This window comes from Quercus lobata, chromosome 6 (assembly GCF_001633185.2).
Source record: "Quercus lobata isolate SW786 chromosome 6, ValleyOak3.0 Primary Assembly, whole genome shotgun sequence".
Taxonomy (NCBI): Eukaryota; Viridiplantae; Streptophyta; class Magnoliopsida; order Fagales; family Fagaceae; genus Quercus; species Quercus lobata.
In genome coordinates, this window is record NC_044909.1 from 17,146,034 (window position 1) to 17,161,852 (window position 15,819).

The 15,819-nt window shown below is 32.7% G+C and overlaps 1 protein-coding gene and 1 pseudogene across 1 annotated transcript; both read left to right on the forward strand.

Annotated features, from left to right (window-relative positions):
• Positions 1-446: 446 nt before the first annotated feature.
• On the forward strand, positions 447-3,000 carry LOC115949910 (annotated as a pseudogene).
• An 11,335-nt stretch (positions 3,001-14,335) lies between these two features.
• LOC115949912 (early nodulin-75-like) lies at positions 14,336-15,069 on the forward strand. Its single transcript, XM_031067174.1, has 2 exons — positions 14,336-14,708; positions 14,801-15,069. Exons 1-2 carry the CDS (start codon positions 14,336-14,338, stop codon positions 15,067-15,069), a joined length of 642 nt encoding a protein of 213 aa, XP_030923034.1.
• The last annotated feature ends 750 nt before the right edge of the window (positions 15,070-15,819 follow it).

Consider the following 15,819-nt stretch of genomic DNA (forward strand, 5'->3'; position numbering starts at 1 on the left):
TGGTTAGATTTTCAAAATATGTAGTAATGTTTATTTTATTGAGTAAGATTGTAGTCTTAGGTTACAATCAATTTTCTAACTAAATTTTGTCTCTAGTTTTATATCAAAAAACTAAACATGATAAATTTTGAATTAAAATCCATTTTAAGTGGTGGTTTAACCTAGCACACCTAAATTTATTAAAAAAAAGAAAAAGAAAAAAAGAAGAAGCAAACTTTAGCAAACATCAAACCTGGATAAAATTTTTGGGTGTTTGAAGGGTTTTGGGTGATTTTTGGGTGTTTGAAGGGTTTTGGATAAAACTACCTGCCAAGCAAACCAGACGAGATTTTATTCTGTACTCATATTGACAGCCAAGCGCCCACACACACTGACACTGACACACCATGTTTCTTTCTTTACGAAGACACATGGAATTATCAGATTCAGTACTTCCATAATACCCCAAAGCAAAATGGCCTCTGCCGGTGCCGGTCAACTTCTTGGCCAGCCGACTCTAAACGCCTCCAAAATCGTAGACTCCATAATCCCCCAAACCGACAACCTCATTCTCTCCAGAAAAACAACAACAACAGAACATGACGATGCAATGGAATCATTTGATACCCAAAATTTTCCAATGATGGGTTTGACGGAAAACTTTTCCCCGACGTACTTATCCACCGGGAACCCTTGTCTCGACTTCTTCTACCACGTGGTGCCCGATACATCGTCTAATGATCTGATCCAACGGCTGTACTTGGCTTGGGCCCATGACCCTCTCACCACCCTGAAATTGATATGTAATCCTAGAGGTGTGAGAGGCACTGGAAAGTCTGATAAAGAAGGGTTTTACACCTCGTCTCTTTGGCTTCACAAATCTCACACTAAAACCCTGGCTCTCAATCTCAAGGCCTTGGCAAATTTTGGTTACTTCAAGGACTTGCCTGAGATTCTCTATTGGCTTCTCTTTGGCCCTGAGGTTCGTAAACTCGCAAAGCAAGCCCGGTACGAAAAGAAGAGAGCGAAGAGAAATATGCATGTGGATTTTTTCCTGGAGGAAGAGGTGCAAGAGGAAGGAATATTGGAGAAAGTGGAGAAGATTTCTAAGGAGGAAGCTAGAGCTTTGAGGAAAGAGAGAGAGATTTCTAAGGCTAAACCAGATCATCGTTTCCTTTTTGATTGTGTCTGTGATGTGTTTGCTGAGCTTTCGAAACCGGATTTGGAGTTTATGAGTCGTGGGGAGGTTTTTCAGATTAGTCTCGCAGCGAAATGGTGTCCGGCGGTTGATTCGTCGTACGACAAGTCGTTGTTGTTATGCGAAGGGATTGCGAGGCGGGTTTTTCCGAGAGAGTGTGACAAGGAGTATGAGGGGATTGGGGAGGCACATTATTCTTATAGGCAGAGGCGGCTTGACGTATTTGGGGGCCTAAGGTGAAAATTGATTATCTTGTTTTAGATGCAAAATTACTACTAATTAACATAAACTACGTAGAATTTTTTCTTTTTTTAGAAATTTTATAAAAAGAAAAAATTTAACAAAATTTTTTATACTTGTTGATATAGTAGATTGATAATAGTATGTAAAAGAGTGGTGTTAGTGGTGGACTTAATTGAGAACTAGTAAAAGTTTGCTAACTAAACTCTTATTATTATTCGTATTTTTTTTTTAAAGTACAACATTCACAATATTTTTTTACAACAAATCCTAGGTTTTAACTTTTAAGTTACTTTTTTTTTTTTTTTTCTCTTTGAAAATATCACTATAATTATTTTTTTGCTATCAATAACAAGTTGTAACAACCTACTACTTAGCATAATTGTAAAAGTGTTGTAAAAAATATTGTGGACGTTGCATTTTTCTCTATTTTTTATTTGTTTTTCATTTGGTAAAAAAATATTATTTTATTTATTGATTATAAATAACCCTATTGATTAAATTTTGGGGGCATTTTTTTTACTTGGGGCCTTAGGCGACCGCATTTTTTGCTCCAGCCGGCACTGCTTATAGGGTTAGAGATAGGTTGAGGAAACAAGTTCTTGTTCCGTTGCATGCATAAGACATTGGAATTCCCAGAGCTTTTCATGAGTGACAAACAATGGAATTCTTTGCCATATAATAGGGTTGCGTCAGTGGCGATGACGAATTATAAGGGATTATTTCAGAAGCATGATAAGGAGAGGTTTGAGGGCTATCTTGAGAAGGTGAAGAGTGGGAAAGCAAAGATTGCAGCGGGGGGATTGCTTCCCCACCAGATTATCAAGTCATTGTATGAGGATGGTGAGCAAGTTGCTGAGCTTCAATGGGAAAGAATGGTTAGTGATGTTTCTAAGAAAGAGAAGCTCACAAATTGCATTGCGGTTTGTGATGTTTCGGGGAGTATGAATGGGACGCCAATGGAGGTGTGTGTGGCATTGGGGCTATTGGTGTCGGAACTTAGTGAAGAGCCTTGGAAGGGGAAGTTGTTTACATGTAGTCAGGATCCTCAGCTTCATTTGATCAAAGGAGATACTCTTCTTGCCAAGACTGAATTCATAAGGGAGATCGATTGGCGTATGAATACAGACTTGCAAAAAGTTTTTGACCAAATTTTGGAAGTTGCTGTTGAGGCCAAGCTCACTGAAGAGCAACTGATAAAGAGAGTCTTTGTTTTCAGTGATATGGAATTTGACGATGCAACTGTGCAGCGAAGGAATATTTGGGTGGGATTGGATACTGAGGATAGGGACCCAGAAGAGGAAATGAAAAAGGGATGGGAAACAGATTATGGAGTTATACAGAGGAAGTTCCTGGAGAAGGGATATAACAAGGTTCCGGAGATTGTGTTTTGGAACCTTAGGGACTCAATGTCCACTCTGGTAGTCGCAAACCAAACTGGGGTGTTTGCCAACAATTTGTTGACTCTGTTCTTGGAGGAAGGTGGGATTGTGAATCCTGAGGATGTGATGAGATTAGCTATTGCTGGTGGAGAGTACAAGGAACTTTTGTTTATGATTGAAGTCTTGAGAATGTTGTTTTGAAATTGTTGTGAAAGCTTTAATGTTGGTTTTTTAATCCTTCTGAATTCTATCTTTGTTTGAAAATTTTGATTTTACAAATGAAGTTGGATTCCTTCGTATTTGCGGATGCTTTGTTGGTATAGCTATCTTAAGCTTTAGAACCGTATGAACTCCTATAGTAGTTTATTATTTTTATGGTTTTCTTTCGATTAAAAGCTACTTCAAACTACCGGTGATTTTTATGGCTAGCATTTATTCTTTGCTTTGTTACTTTGTATTTCCTGGTTTTAGAAATGCTCTGTTCTGTTGGTTTGCAAAATCTTAATCTGTTGGTTTGCAAAATCTTGATGGAAATATACAAAACTTGAAAGAAAAAAATGCTGCCCAATGACTCATACATTTTTTTTCTTGGAGAATTTGAATCCAAATTCTTGGTATAGAGAGAACTAGACAAGATCGTTGAGCTTAGGGCTCTTGACATCATCTTCTACATTTTCTCTTTGTTTTCTGCTTCCTAGAAATGTTTTGATTTTACTGATGCCTTTTTGTTCCATTCCGCTGGTGTTTACTAAAAGTCAATGAAGTCAATGTTAACTTATATTGAGAAAGTTTATTTACGTAGTCTTTAGGGCCGTGAATATTACACGCAACGAGTACACACATTTCAGTTACAAGATAAATTGTGTGTACTGTGTTCAACAAAGTGTCTGAACTAATAATTACTCTAATTTTTATTCTGCAACTTTTATCACAATTTTGACAAGAAAGTAGTGTGTGTTTATGTAAAAGTAATTATCAAGCTCACAATTTACCACTAAAATAAGTTGAGGCAAATGATGTAATAGTAGAAAGACTAATATAAAATATGGGAGGTTTTACTTGTGCAAGACCTCTACTCCTCAGGAAATCTCATGATACAGTTTTACTTGTGCAAGTCCTCTCCTCCTTAGGAAATTATGCAATTCTCATGGTGTATCATGTCATTTGTCCATTATTTTACTAAAAAGCTCTCACTTGTTTAAAATTACTAAATCAATAGTTAGTTTCTGTTTAAAAAAAAATTTCTAACTCAACCATTTTAAAGATGTGGGAGTTTTTTAATAGAATAGTGGATGAATAACGTGGTCCACTGCCATGAAATATTATAATTTCTCCTCCTTCTCCTCCCACTCGTTATCAACAACCTGGTGCATTGCAGGAGCTCACCATGAGGTCAATCCAACAACCAGTTGGCTTCTCGCCAATGCACATTAGCAGAATAGCCAGCCTCATGCAAGTTTCTCAGAACTGTTTCCTTTATCCTCTCTCATAATACCTTATGAATATTGAATAGTAGAATAAAAAGATCATTATAAAATCTCGAGTCAACTTAAACTTCTGTTGGTTTTCCTAAGAAATAATTGAGATTTATATCACAAAGAGCTAATTTTGTTACTCTTTAAGTCAACAATACTATCGTCACATTAAGGGGACAAAAGTAACAAAAAATGAAACCAATACTATCATCCTGGATGATGTGAAAGCCATCTACCTCATGTTGTCTTCAACTGGGTTTTTAGAGATGCAAATGCTGCATCACATTCACTTGCGCACCAGTCACTTAAAGATGCAGTAGTAGGCACTTTTGATTTTGATTGCTCTTTTTAGTCCTGAATCTTTTGCTGATATAATTTGTAAGGAAGCTGAGTTTTAAGCCCAGGTGTAATGCTTTGTTTGCGATAATATATTCCTTATACATGGATAAATAAATAAAAAATACTCCACCATCACCCTTTTTGGCAAGGGCAAACTTTTAAATGGTTTCTTGAGCCTGTAAACAACTTAAACAGTTGGTTTGAGTCTCTTAAAGGACAGCCATAGATCAAGGGCCAGCCACCCTACTAATTCAATAATTCATTTGAAAGGACTAGTTTTGAATCAAAATTGTGAAAGTGAAGTCGCACCAGTTTCTTTAAAGTACTCAAAAGCACTTAGTGCTGCCACATTATTTTCTTCTTAAAGGGTCATACTCACAAGAATCAGAGCTTCAGTTGCCAATTAGTAGAGTTGTAAAGAAATTGAAAATTTGACTAAGTTTTGCACATAGGTTAGTCATCTAAAAAAAAGTACAACGTCCATGATGGAATTATTAATAAAGATAAATTTAAATAGATTTGACATAATTGATAATTCAACACACGGAAGTATAAAAAATCTTGTAAAAATAGCATATTGTCAAATTATTGAAAATTCAAAATAAGCCATTATTTCAGCAATAGCATATTACTGAAACAGTTCAGGGTTCACACTAGACTATCTTCATATCAAGATAAAACAGTTCTTCGCTAAATAATAATTAAATTCAGAATCTTCCCTTGAGGGTAGAACCGACACATTTATAGAACAAATATATTACATGGGAAGATAATCACACTTAATATGTCAGTGCATTGTCAAAGAACAGGTAAGTTTCGCTGCATGCCTATCCTGCAAATTGATGAAACAGCAGCATATAAAAGCAAAACAAGACTACCTTCCTGAAGTAAATTATATACAGGTTATATTGAACTATTAAAAATGGTATATGGTTCTCAGAATGATTAGCATCATCATTAGCTCAAAAAGAGTTCTACTAAGATAATAAAACTGAAGATGCAGATTTCCTTCTGAATAACATATATATTCCTTTCATGATGGAAATTAAGTTCAAAATCTGTCCTCAGCCACACACACACACACACATATATATATAACATACCAAATTTCGTGACATGAATTTCTAGCAAAGCAGAAATCACTAAGAACCTTTGGTGCAAATTTTCACAAAGTAACCAAGGATTTTTCTCAAAATAAAATGCCTGCGTTATTATCCAGCAGGGACTAAAAATGAAAAATATAGAAGCACATAGCTTAAATACTAGAACTTAACCAATAAACCAATCCAATGGTGCTTTGAGATGTAAGACGAAAAAAAGTTCCTGCTTAATAGCAAGGCCTCCAGCATCCATTGTTTCCTGTTGTAATCGACATAACATCTCCCAAATTCTTCTCCACAACCAGATGGACATATGCCAAAATCAACAGGGCCAAAACAGCCACAGAATAGAAAGAACATCACTGAATCGAGAACAACTCTAATCACATCTAGCAAGAAATCCAATGATAAAGTTACTGCATTATTAATAGGAACATACGAGTAACTAAGGGGCATTTCCACAATCACATATTATAAGCAAGACTGATCAGAAAAGGATCACTGAATCATAAACTGATAACTGCAAGGAACCAAAATAGTCAAAATTAAAGCAAAAATTATGTCATAAAGATGAAAGTATGATACTATATGAATATAGAATATTTTGATAAAGAACATCATAAAATCTTGATTCTTGAGTGAACTTCAATTTCAACTTTTGAGTAGTCAGACAAAATGTTGAAAGGCAGGTAACAGCGTTTAATTTTTTTTTTTTTTTTAATTGATCTAAACATTGCATTATATAATTTTCTTTTTACAATTTGTTTTTATTCTTTTCCTCTTTGAATCTGATTTCTGAGCTCAAGGTCAAAGGAGAATGTTGGATTTTATTTTTTAACCGGTCACAACAATTTATAACAGTAAACTTTCTTACTATTAACATTTAAATTTTAGCAAGTAGAATCCTACTCTTTATTGGTATAGATGAAAACTGAAAAAGATGCATGTTCGTGACTGAAAAACACAGGAAAAAAAGTGTTTTAACATCCCTACTGAGTTCTGACTTCCACACTTTTCTGAACAATAAAAATCATTTGATAATATATAAGACAAGCTAACAAGTGCATGATAACCCACTTACCTTCTTCTCAAAATTGGAAAAAAAGAAAAGAAAGTGCTTGATAACCATAAACTTCCAAAAAAAAATTAAGCAGTGTGAAAACATTAGGTGACACATCCACCATGAACCAAGGCAACATTCAGCATACAGAGTAATGATATGAGGCACACCAAAGGATATAAGTTTAAATAATAAAATTATTATGTCTATAGGTGTATTAGCATACTCTTCACTTGCAACGGCTTGTTCTGTCAAAGCTTCCTAGTCGTTAATGCATTGTCCAAATGACTTGAAATTTGTCAAATGACTTGATTATCAGTTCACCTTTCTCTCTGTATGTACTCTGCCTTCCCTCATTCTTGCCACCACCTCGTCTTAAATGAAAATTTTATACCACAAAACTATCAGATGCTACGTGCATATGATAGATAATTAAGTTCCTTCTTCAAAACATAGAAAGTTGTGTCCTGTTTGTATCATTGTGCAGATAACTTTAAACCAACATCTGTTTTCAATTAATTACATCTTTTCTACCAGAAAATAGAGATAATAACAAGGTTTTCAGATTTGGACCGTTTATTGAACCGTAAAAGGGAGAGGTTCAAGATTTTTAAGGTCGAACCGAGATCGAACCAAAGTCGACCCGTGATGACATCATAATTAATTTAATAATTATTTAATACAAAAATAATTAAAATAAATGTGTAAAATTATGTAATATTGATGAAATCAATATTTATAGAGATTCAAATATAACTTAATTCAAGATAAAGATAATATTTCTTATAATTTGTTGTATAGATTTAGTAGATACTCTGTTAACTATTTAAAATATTTTAACAAATTATATCTAAAATATAATAAATTAATATAACTAAAAGTGATTTAAAAAATTTAACTGAAAAATTAAACACCCATCTTCCATTGGTTGTAATTATATTATGCTACACTTTTTGTATTGTTATAAAACATCTTGAGTTATTGTATGAGTTGCAAACGATTATTGTATGGAAGGAGTTTGAATTGGATACTTATTTTATTTTTTACTTGTGGAATGTATGGATCGATTTTTTATAAATGTGTTGTTGAAATAAATGTGTTATTCAAATGTGATGTTTTAATAATGTAATGACAAGTTACAGGTTAATATCAAAGCCATGAAAAAAAAAAAAAAAAAAAAAACAGAAAATAAGTTTTAGCAACGAATTTTTTATCACAAATATAGCAACAAAAAATTGTTTTAGTGACGAAATATTTCGTCGCTAAATATAGCAGAATTTTGTAAGAAATGGTTTTAGTGACGAAAATTTTTGTCACTATATGACTTTTAGTGATGAAATTTTTCGTTGCCAGGACTTTTAGCGACGGAGTTTCAGCGACGAAATGAGTTTCGTTGCTAATTATTAAATTTTGTTGCTAAAGGTTCTTAGCGACAAAAAACTGGACTTTTAGTGATGAATTTTTTCGTCATTGAAAATTCATTTTGTTGTAGTGTCTGTGAATTCTTATCTAGGTTCATGTGGCTACCACTTAGATACTTGATTTTAGTGTATAGTTTCTCTGTAGGCATTGATTTGTGAGGCTTTTAATTCTTGATACAAATTTGAAATTCATAAGGAATTTTAAATTTTGATTCTTTGGGATTGTGTATTTGAAATTTTAGTGGAAACAGAGCTATAGGTTTGAATTTTTTATGATTCATATGTTAGATATTGGGTTTGGTATTGATGATGAGATAGGTTTATATAGTAGAAAGGAGATTAATTGAATCACAATGGTCTTTGAGATTATCAATTTGAAAGTTTAAGGGATATTGAGAAGTAGGATTGATTTTTTATTGATTTATTTCATGGTGGGTTTGTGCATTGAGATAAGAGTTTGTGACTTTAGGTTTAATTAAAAGTGGTCTTGGCCTCAGGTTCTGTCCAAAATAGAAAAGATTTATACCAGACAACAGCAGTGATTGCCACTGCTACATAAGATTGGTTTAACTCTCAAGAATAATTTGTGCATCATGTATCTTAAAGTGCTTAATTGGGATCATAAATAAAAATGTCTTTTTAATATATATATATATATATATATATATATGTGTGTGTGTGTGTGTGTGTGTGTGTGTGTGTGTGTGTCTATATATATGCGCGCATATATGGGAAAACTCCTGGATATCATGGTCATAATTTCAAACCCATTACTAAGGATAGCTTAGTGGTTCAACAACCCCTGGTGAATGAAAGGAGAGTGGGAAAGCTTAAATCTTATTAAAAAACCTACTAGATATAAATGGAAAAGACCTGATGAATGTCAAAAATGGAAATAGGTACACCATTGCAAATTATGGTAATTCTAATCTTGATTTTTAATCTACAAATTTTATTTGTTAGTTATGGTAAGGTTTGTACAGTTCACACACTAAAACCTGATGAATGTCAACTTTGGTGTTTGTTTGCATCTTGATTCTTTTACAAAAAGACCATTAATTTTTGGTTTATTTATTTCTTTTTACTTCCTATTGCTTACAGTGGTTCTCAGCCACATGGTAAGGTTGTTTTTGCTCACTTGGTAGGGACTTAAAAACCATTTGCTGCTTTACTTATACTTACCAAACTCTATTGTGTTAGTTGGCCTATTTTGAAAGTCCCTTTAGTTAATTTGTAATATATTATGTTATTTTTCTATTGAGCCAAGCTTTGTTTTGATGCAAGTAATGCAGCTAGAGCTCCTATTAAAGAACTTCAACTTAATATGTCCAATGAGTTTGACTTATTGTAGTCAGCAATTTATTTATTTATTTTTAGAAACCATTTTGTAAGCAAGTTTGTGTATAGTTGAGTGATGTAGGAAAATCTAAAATAGGGACATTTTTTGGATCTTCATGGTTCACTGAACCGCATGCTTCACTTTCTTTAAATCATCTTCATTAGCACCTGAAACAAAAACATGAAAACTAAATGAATACCTTACAGTAGGTCTATCAAATGCTGTGTCTCTATTTAATGCTGCTTTTATTTGCTTATCCCACTTTGAAGACCCTTTTTTTAAAAAAATTATTAGTTTATTACATACCATGTGTTGGTTTTAAAACTAACACTTGACGGGTAGTTTTATGTTATTAGTGTGTTACCTAAACTTTTGATGATGGATGTGTCTATTTCAACAAACAATTTCTAATGGATAACAAAGTATACTTGGATTAGCAACCTATATACATCTCTTTATATTTTTGTGATTGGTGACATTAAGTAACAACCATATCTTAATATCAATTATATACCATTTTGTTTTGCCAAATAAAATTACTGATTTGAGTTGTCTTTCTTTGTAGTTGGATTGTCATCTCTTTTACCTCACTGAATGTTAGATGTTGTAGGTTCTTTCTATTGTCATGATCCAAGGGGAAACGGTGCTTATTATCGTCCCAAATTATTGTCTACAATAGTCACGACCTTGGTGCATAGCATATGAAAAGAGTCCAAATTGAAGTGTTTCAATTATAGGAGAGAGTCCCTTTTTCTGTATTCTAAGCTGTACTCAAATCATATTCAACAAATTGATTGATATGCTTTTTTATTGCCATTTTTTTCCTAATAAGTAAAAGAAAGAAGAAACATAATGGAAAACTTTCATTTGTTATATAATTTTGTTCTTTTACCATTTTTGCAATAGTTGATATTGTTCAATTTTCCTTTAATCAAATGTGATTCTAGTTTTTGAATATGTTGAGTCATATTATGAGTAGAAAGCCAACCTATTCATTTTAAAGTGAGTTTTTAAGCAAAGTAAATATATATTATTTTTCTCAAATTATTCCGTGAATTGCATGTGTTAGCGACTATGTACAATTAAAGTGGAAGAGACAAATAGTTGTTAACATCTACTTACACAATAGTTTTCCCGTGCATTGTACAGGTTAGCGACTAGTTGTTTAAACATTGAAAACCGTTGTTTAAAAGCAAGTACCAAACAGCCCCTTAATTACTGAAGTGACACAAAGCTCATGTGACACTTGCATGTCTCACTTAAGTTCTTTTAAACCACACGAATCATATGATACGACTAAAATAGTATGAAAGCATGAACTGCGTATGTTGTAATGGTGGTGCTATTGATCATTCCAAAAATAGTATTTGTAACGAACCATACAAGATCAGTGTGCCTCAAATTTCAACAGTTCACACTAAATTGTGTATGGTTATCTATTTTCTATCCATTAAGATACTTAATTACTACATTATCTTCTGTATAAGTTTGATTTCTGCCCCCATCACATGACTTGTTTGCATCTTTCTTCTAACCACGTACTGGTGCAGTGTCTAGTCGCTAGTAAATTAAGTCGCCATCCTAAGTGGGAATTCAAGAAACACCATTGTGCACTTTTTTAGTGTTTTTGGAAAATAGCTAAAACTGTCCATTTATCATGCCAACATGTGTGTATATAATCTACTCACGATGTGGGACTTCAACGCCATGTTATGAAAATGATGATAATATATAATAGAAGTAAAAAAATTCATAAAAGCCTCAATGTGCTTGTAGCCCAATGACATATACTCCTTTCTTCTTTTTTTCTCTATCCTACTTGTTATGCATATTTTATATTCTACCGATCATAGTATGACATATATTTGATTTTTTTTTTTTGAATTTTGAATTTTGAACTTTAATTATTTTATAAGGGCAATTAATACATGACAAATTTTATAGTTGGAAAGCCTTCTAAAGTTAAGTGCTTTTTTTCCCTACACACTTCTTGCGGTATAGCGTTGATGTTGAACCATGTAACATTATTACGTGACCAGTATGTGGATTTTCTTCCTTTTGGTGGGAATGATATCTATGTTTAGTATATAAAAATTCAAAGTAAGATAATTGATGAGGAACTAAGCTTTAGCTTTCCTCTCAAAAAAAAAAAAAAAGCTTTAGCTTAAAATATTCTAAGATTACATGCAAAAGAGATCTGTGCATGGAAAGCAAAGAACAGCTTTGGTACATTGTCAAACTTTTGAACTCAGTAGGACCCGATTGGACCCATACATTAATATTTATGGCACGTTTGGTAGATTGTAATAGGTACTATAATGTAATAGTTATTCCTATGGTTTAGCTATTCAATAGTTTGGTTATATTTTTATTACAGGGAATAGTAATCTATATATATATATATATATATATATATATATATATATATAAAACCGAAGCCTCTACAGCTCTCACAATTTTCCCCATCATCACTATTTTTTTATTTTTTAGATTCTTTTTATTTTAGGTTGTTACAATTGTTTAGTTTAAGTAAAATTCTATTAAATATATGTTTCTATGCAAACCCGACTAGAAATTTCATCTATAAATTCATAAACTAAAAAACCTACAGATGCATAGCCATCGAAAACTATAGACTCTCTTTCACCGGAGTAGTCTCCTTGCATGGCTAAGATTCTTCTAATTAGAGCAACCGTTAATGTTGTAGAGTCTTTCTTGTGGTATTCTATCGTTTTCCTTAAACTCATATGAGAGGTGTGGCAACATATGCGTACTGTATTGAATCAGAACAGACGTGGGAAATACTTTGTAAGAAATTTTATTCTCAATAATTTTTTTTTAACCTTTTTCCTTAAGTCGTTGCTTCTGCTAAGCATTGTTGTTACATTGAACTTCTTTGTTATATATAGATTACATCAGTTACGATTGCACTATTATTCTTATTTTGAGCTCACATTAAAAGAAAAGACTTGTGAAAGGGACAAAGATTTTTAGTGGTCACAGGTAAGGGAAGATTTAAGTGATTGAATATATTGGTCTTAAAGAGTGATTTGGGAGGGCAAAGAGTATTTGGCAAAACTTTTGTATAGCAATAGTTGTTTGATGAAAATTGATTTTGCTTAGAGGCATAAAATTCATCTATGCTGAGGATTCATGCAATTTGATCTTGTGATATAGCTGATATGGTTTAGATTTTAGCTTATCCTTGGATCACATTCAAAATGTAAGAGAAAATGTCTAAGCCAAATTGGAAAGGGGCTAGGACTAAATTTTCTTTTCCAATTTACTTCTTTGCCTTTGGAACTAAATTAGAACTAGACAGTATCTATGCCCTATACGTATACTAAGATGATATGATTTACTAAGATGGATTCTTTTGTTTTATATTTGCTAGATAATCTTTAATCTATGGACTATGTGAATATAAATTTGATTTGTATTAAAATTGGTAGAATTTTTTTGTGTTGTGGTAGAATTTTACTAATGGAATTTGTAGAATTATTGATTTTTTTTTTCTTTGGCTGCTCATAATTTGATAAAATTAATACGATCTTTATTAACACAGCTTGAATTTTTTTAGAAATAACATTAGTTAGATAAGAATCGAAGAAAAGTAATATCTGAGTTGGAGGTTATTAATTACATTTTCTTTTTTGGCTTTGCTTTTAGATTTACAAGAGCTTCATTTTAAACACAATAGGTGTGAATGTTTCATGGTTAAGGAAAACTCTTTAATTGTTGCATATTTAATGCATGTTCTTGAAAAGAATTTGTAAGTTTTTCAATCAGTGAGTCTTGAAAAAAATGCCTCAATTATACTAGAATTGCGTATAGAGTGGCCATGGCATTAGTTATAGGCTCTAGATATTGCCCTTTTTTTTATGTCAAATTTGGAGAATAAGTATAGCAGGTGAGTACAAATGAGCAGTTTGAGTGACTGAAAGTTCTTTAGCTATATTTTGTGTTTCAATTGATCACAATTGTTTTTTTTTTTTTTTTTTTAATTATATTTATAAATATTCATGTTTGAACGGTATCTTGTATAATTGCTACATATACTATATCATTAATGTCATCTCCTATTTATAAAAATTTAAGCTAACTATAATGAAATAAATATTTGAAATAATTTTTTAAACTACCACAATTAAAAAAAAAAAAAAATTGCCAATGGCAAAAAAATTAACAAATTTTTTTAAAACTCATATTTAATAGCTTTCCCGTGCATCGCACGGGTTAGCGACTAGTTTCTTATGAATAGCTATTCTTTAAAATGAGGAATAACTATTCCTATCTAAAATGGTTGTAATAACTATTCCTTAGTAAATGTAATAATTTCTAACATTAATATATTTTCAAATAAATAAACTTTCCATATCCACCTAACAATTATGGAAATAAAAAATCATAAAAAATAACTCATCTCTCTAAAATTAAAATATATTATTTTCTAGGAAATATAATTGTATGAATGAAATTTTTCTGAAAATAGATCATAAATTTTATTCTAATATTACAATTCACAACCAAACTAATGAATAGGTTTAGTTATTCCATTACAACACATTTTATTCCTAATAATAAAGATTACAATTCCTGTTGTAATCTATATTCAATGTACCAAATGTGCCCTTATATTTTAACATTAAAGAAGAAAAGATATCTATTTTGAATTGTTTTTATGGTAGGGTATATTATAATTTTTAAGTGCTGAATGACGTATGATCTTACGCAGTATAGGCTCTCTAGTCCCTTATTAAAGGCCAAGAGTCTTTTTGTTTTGAACCATCCAAAGACCAAAGATGACCACTACCAAATACTTCCTTGTGTTGCTCCTTGGAGTGGTGCTTCTAAGCACTGCCTCACTGGCTGACCACAATGAGTCTCCCAAACATGAGCACAAACCTCTTAAGGGAGAAAAGCCACCCCCAAAACACAAGCCACCAACCTCACTGAATAAGGAAGAGAAGCCATTGCCAGAACACAAACCACCAACCCCAGGTAAGGGAGAGAAGCCACCACCACATGATCATCACCCTGGACACCTTCTATTGGAGTCTACTTCCATTGATGGCAAACCTCCTCCAAAGGGAGAAAAGCCACCACCTAAACACAAGCCACCAACCCCACTTGACAAGGAAGAGAAACCATTCCCAGAACACAAGCCACCAAAGGGTAAAGGAGAGAAGCCACCACAGAGCACAAGCCACCATATGATCATCACCCTGGACACCTTCTATTGGAGTCATCTTCCATTGATGGTAAAGCTCCTCCCAAGGGAGCAAAGCCACCACCAAAACACAAGCCACCAACGTTAGTTGAAGAGGGAGAGAAGAAACCATTCCCAAAACACAAGCCACCAAAAGGTAAAGGAGAGAAGCCACCACCTGAGCACAAGCCACCACATGATCATCACCCAGAAGATCACAAAGACTTGCAAAGGCCACCCCGAAAGAATTTGAAGCCTCCAACTGCTGAAAAGAAGCCACCAAGTCCTTCTCACAAGCCACCCCACAAACCCCCAACTGCCAATTGAATGCATAGCTAAATATTTAGAAATAAGAACTACAACTATGTTATCTTTCTTGTCATTCGCTGTACTATTTGTGGAATTGCTACTACTAGCACTGGGCTATATGTTCATGTTGTGTACTCGTTTATATAGTGTTTGTTGTTAGCTGTGTTGCTTATGAGTATTGACATGCAGTTATGCATTTGGAGAATATTGCAGCCTGGATATATCTACTATCTTTACGATTTGAATTGTTTTCTATCAGATAGAGAAGAACAAAAAGTCATTGCATTATTCTCGTAAAGATTCAAACTCTTCTTCTTTCTATTGACATGTTATCACATGTCTCAATGATTCGCGCCTTAATACTCCGATACAAGGAAATTAAAAGCATTATTCTCAACATAAATAATTGAAAAGAAAAAAAAAAATAACTAATTGAGGCTATTGGAGATTGATTTCACTATACTCATTATCAAATCAATAATTTGGTTGCGTCTCACCAAAGCAGCAAATTAATAAAGAAAAACTAGAGCTACAAAGAAAAATTTAGTATTATTTCCTATAAACAAAAACTCCGATTATATTAAAATATATCTAATACCACTTCATATAATATAATTAATGACGTGACACTTTTTATATCATTATATTTTTAAAGTATCCTTACTTAGGATAGATAGATTAATTTTGTATACCTTGATTAGGATTTGTTGATAAGTGAGATGGATTATGTACTTGTTTATACATGGGCCTCACAAGCATGTCATCAAT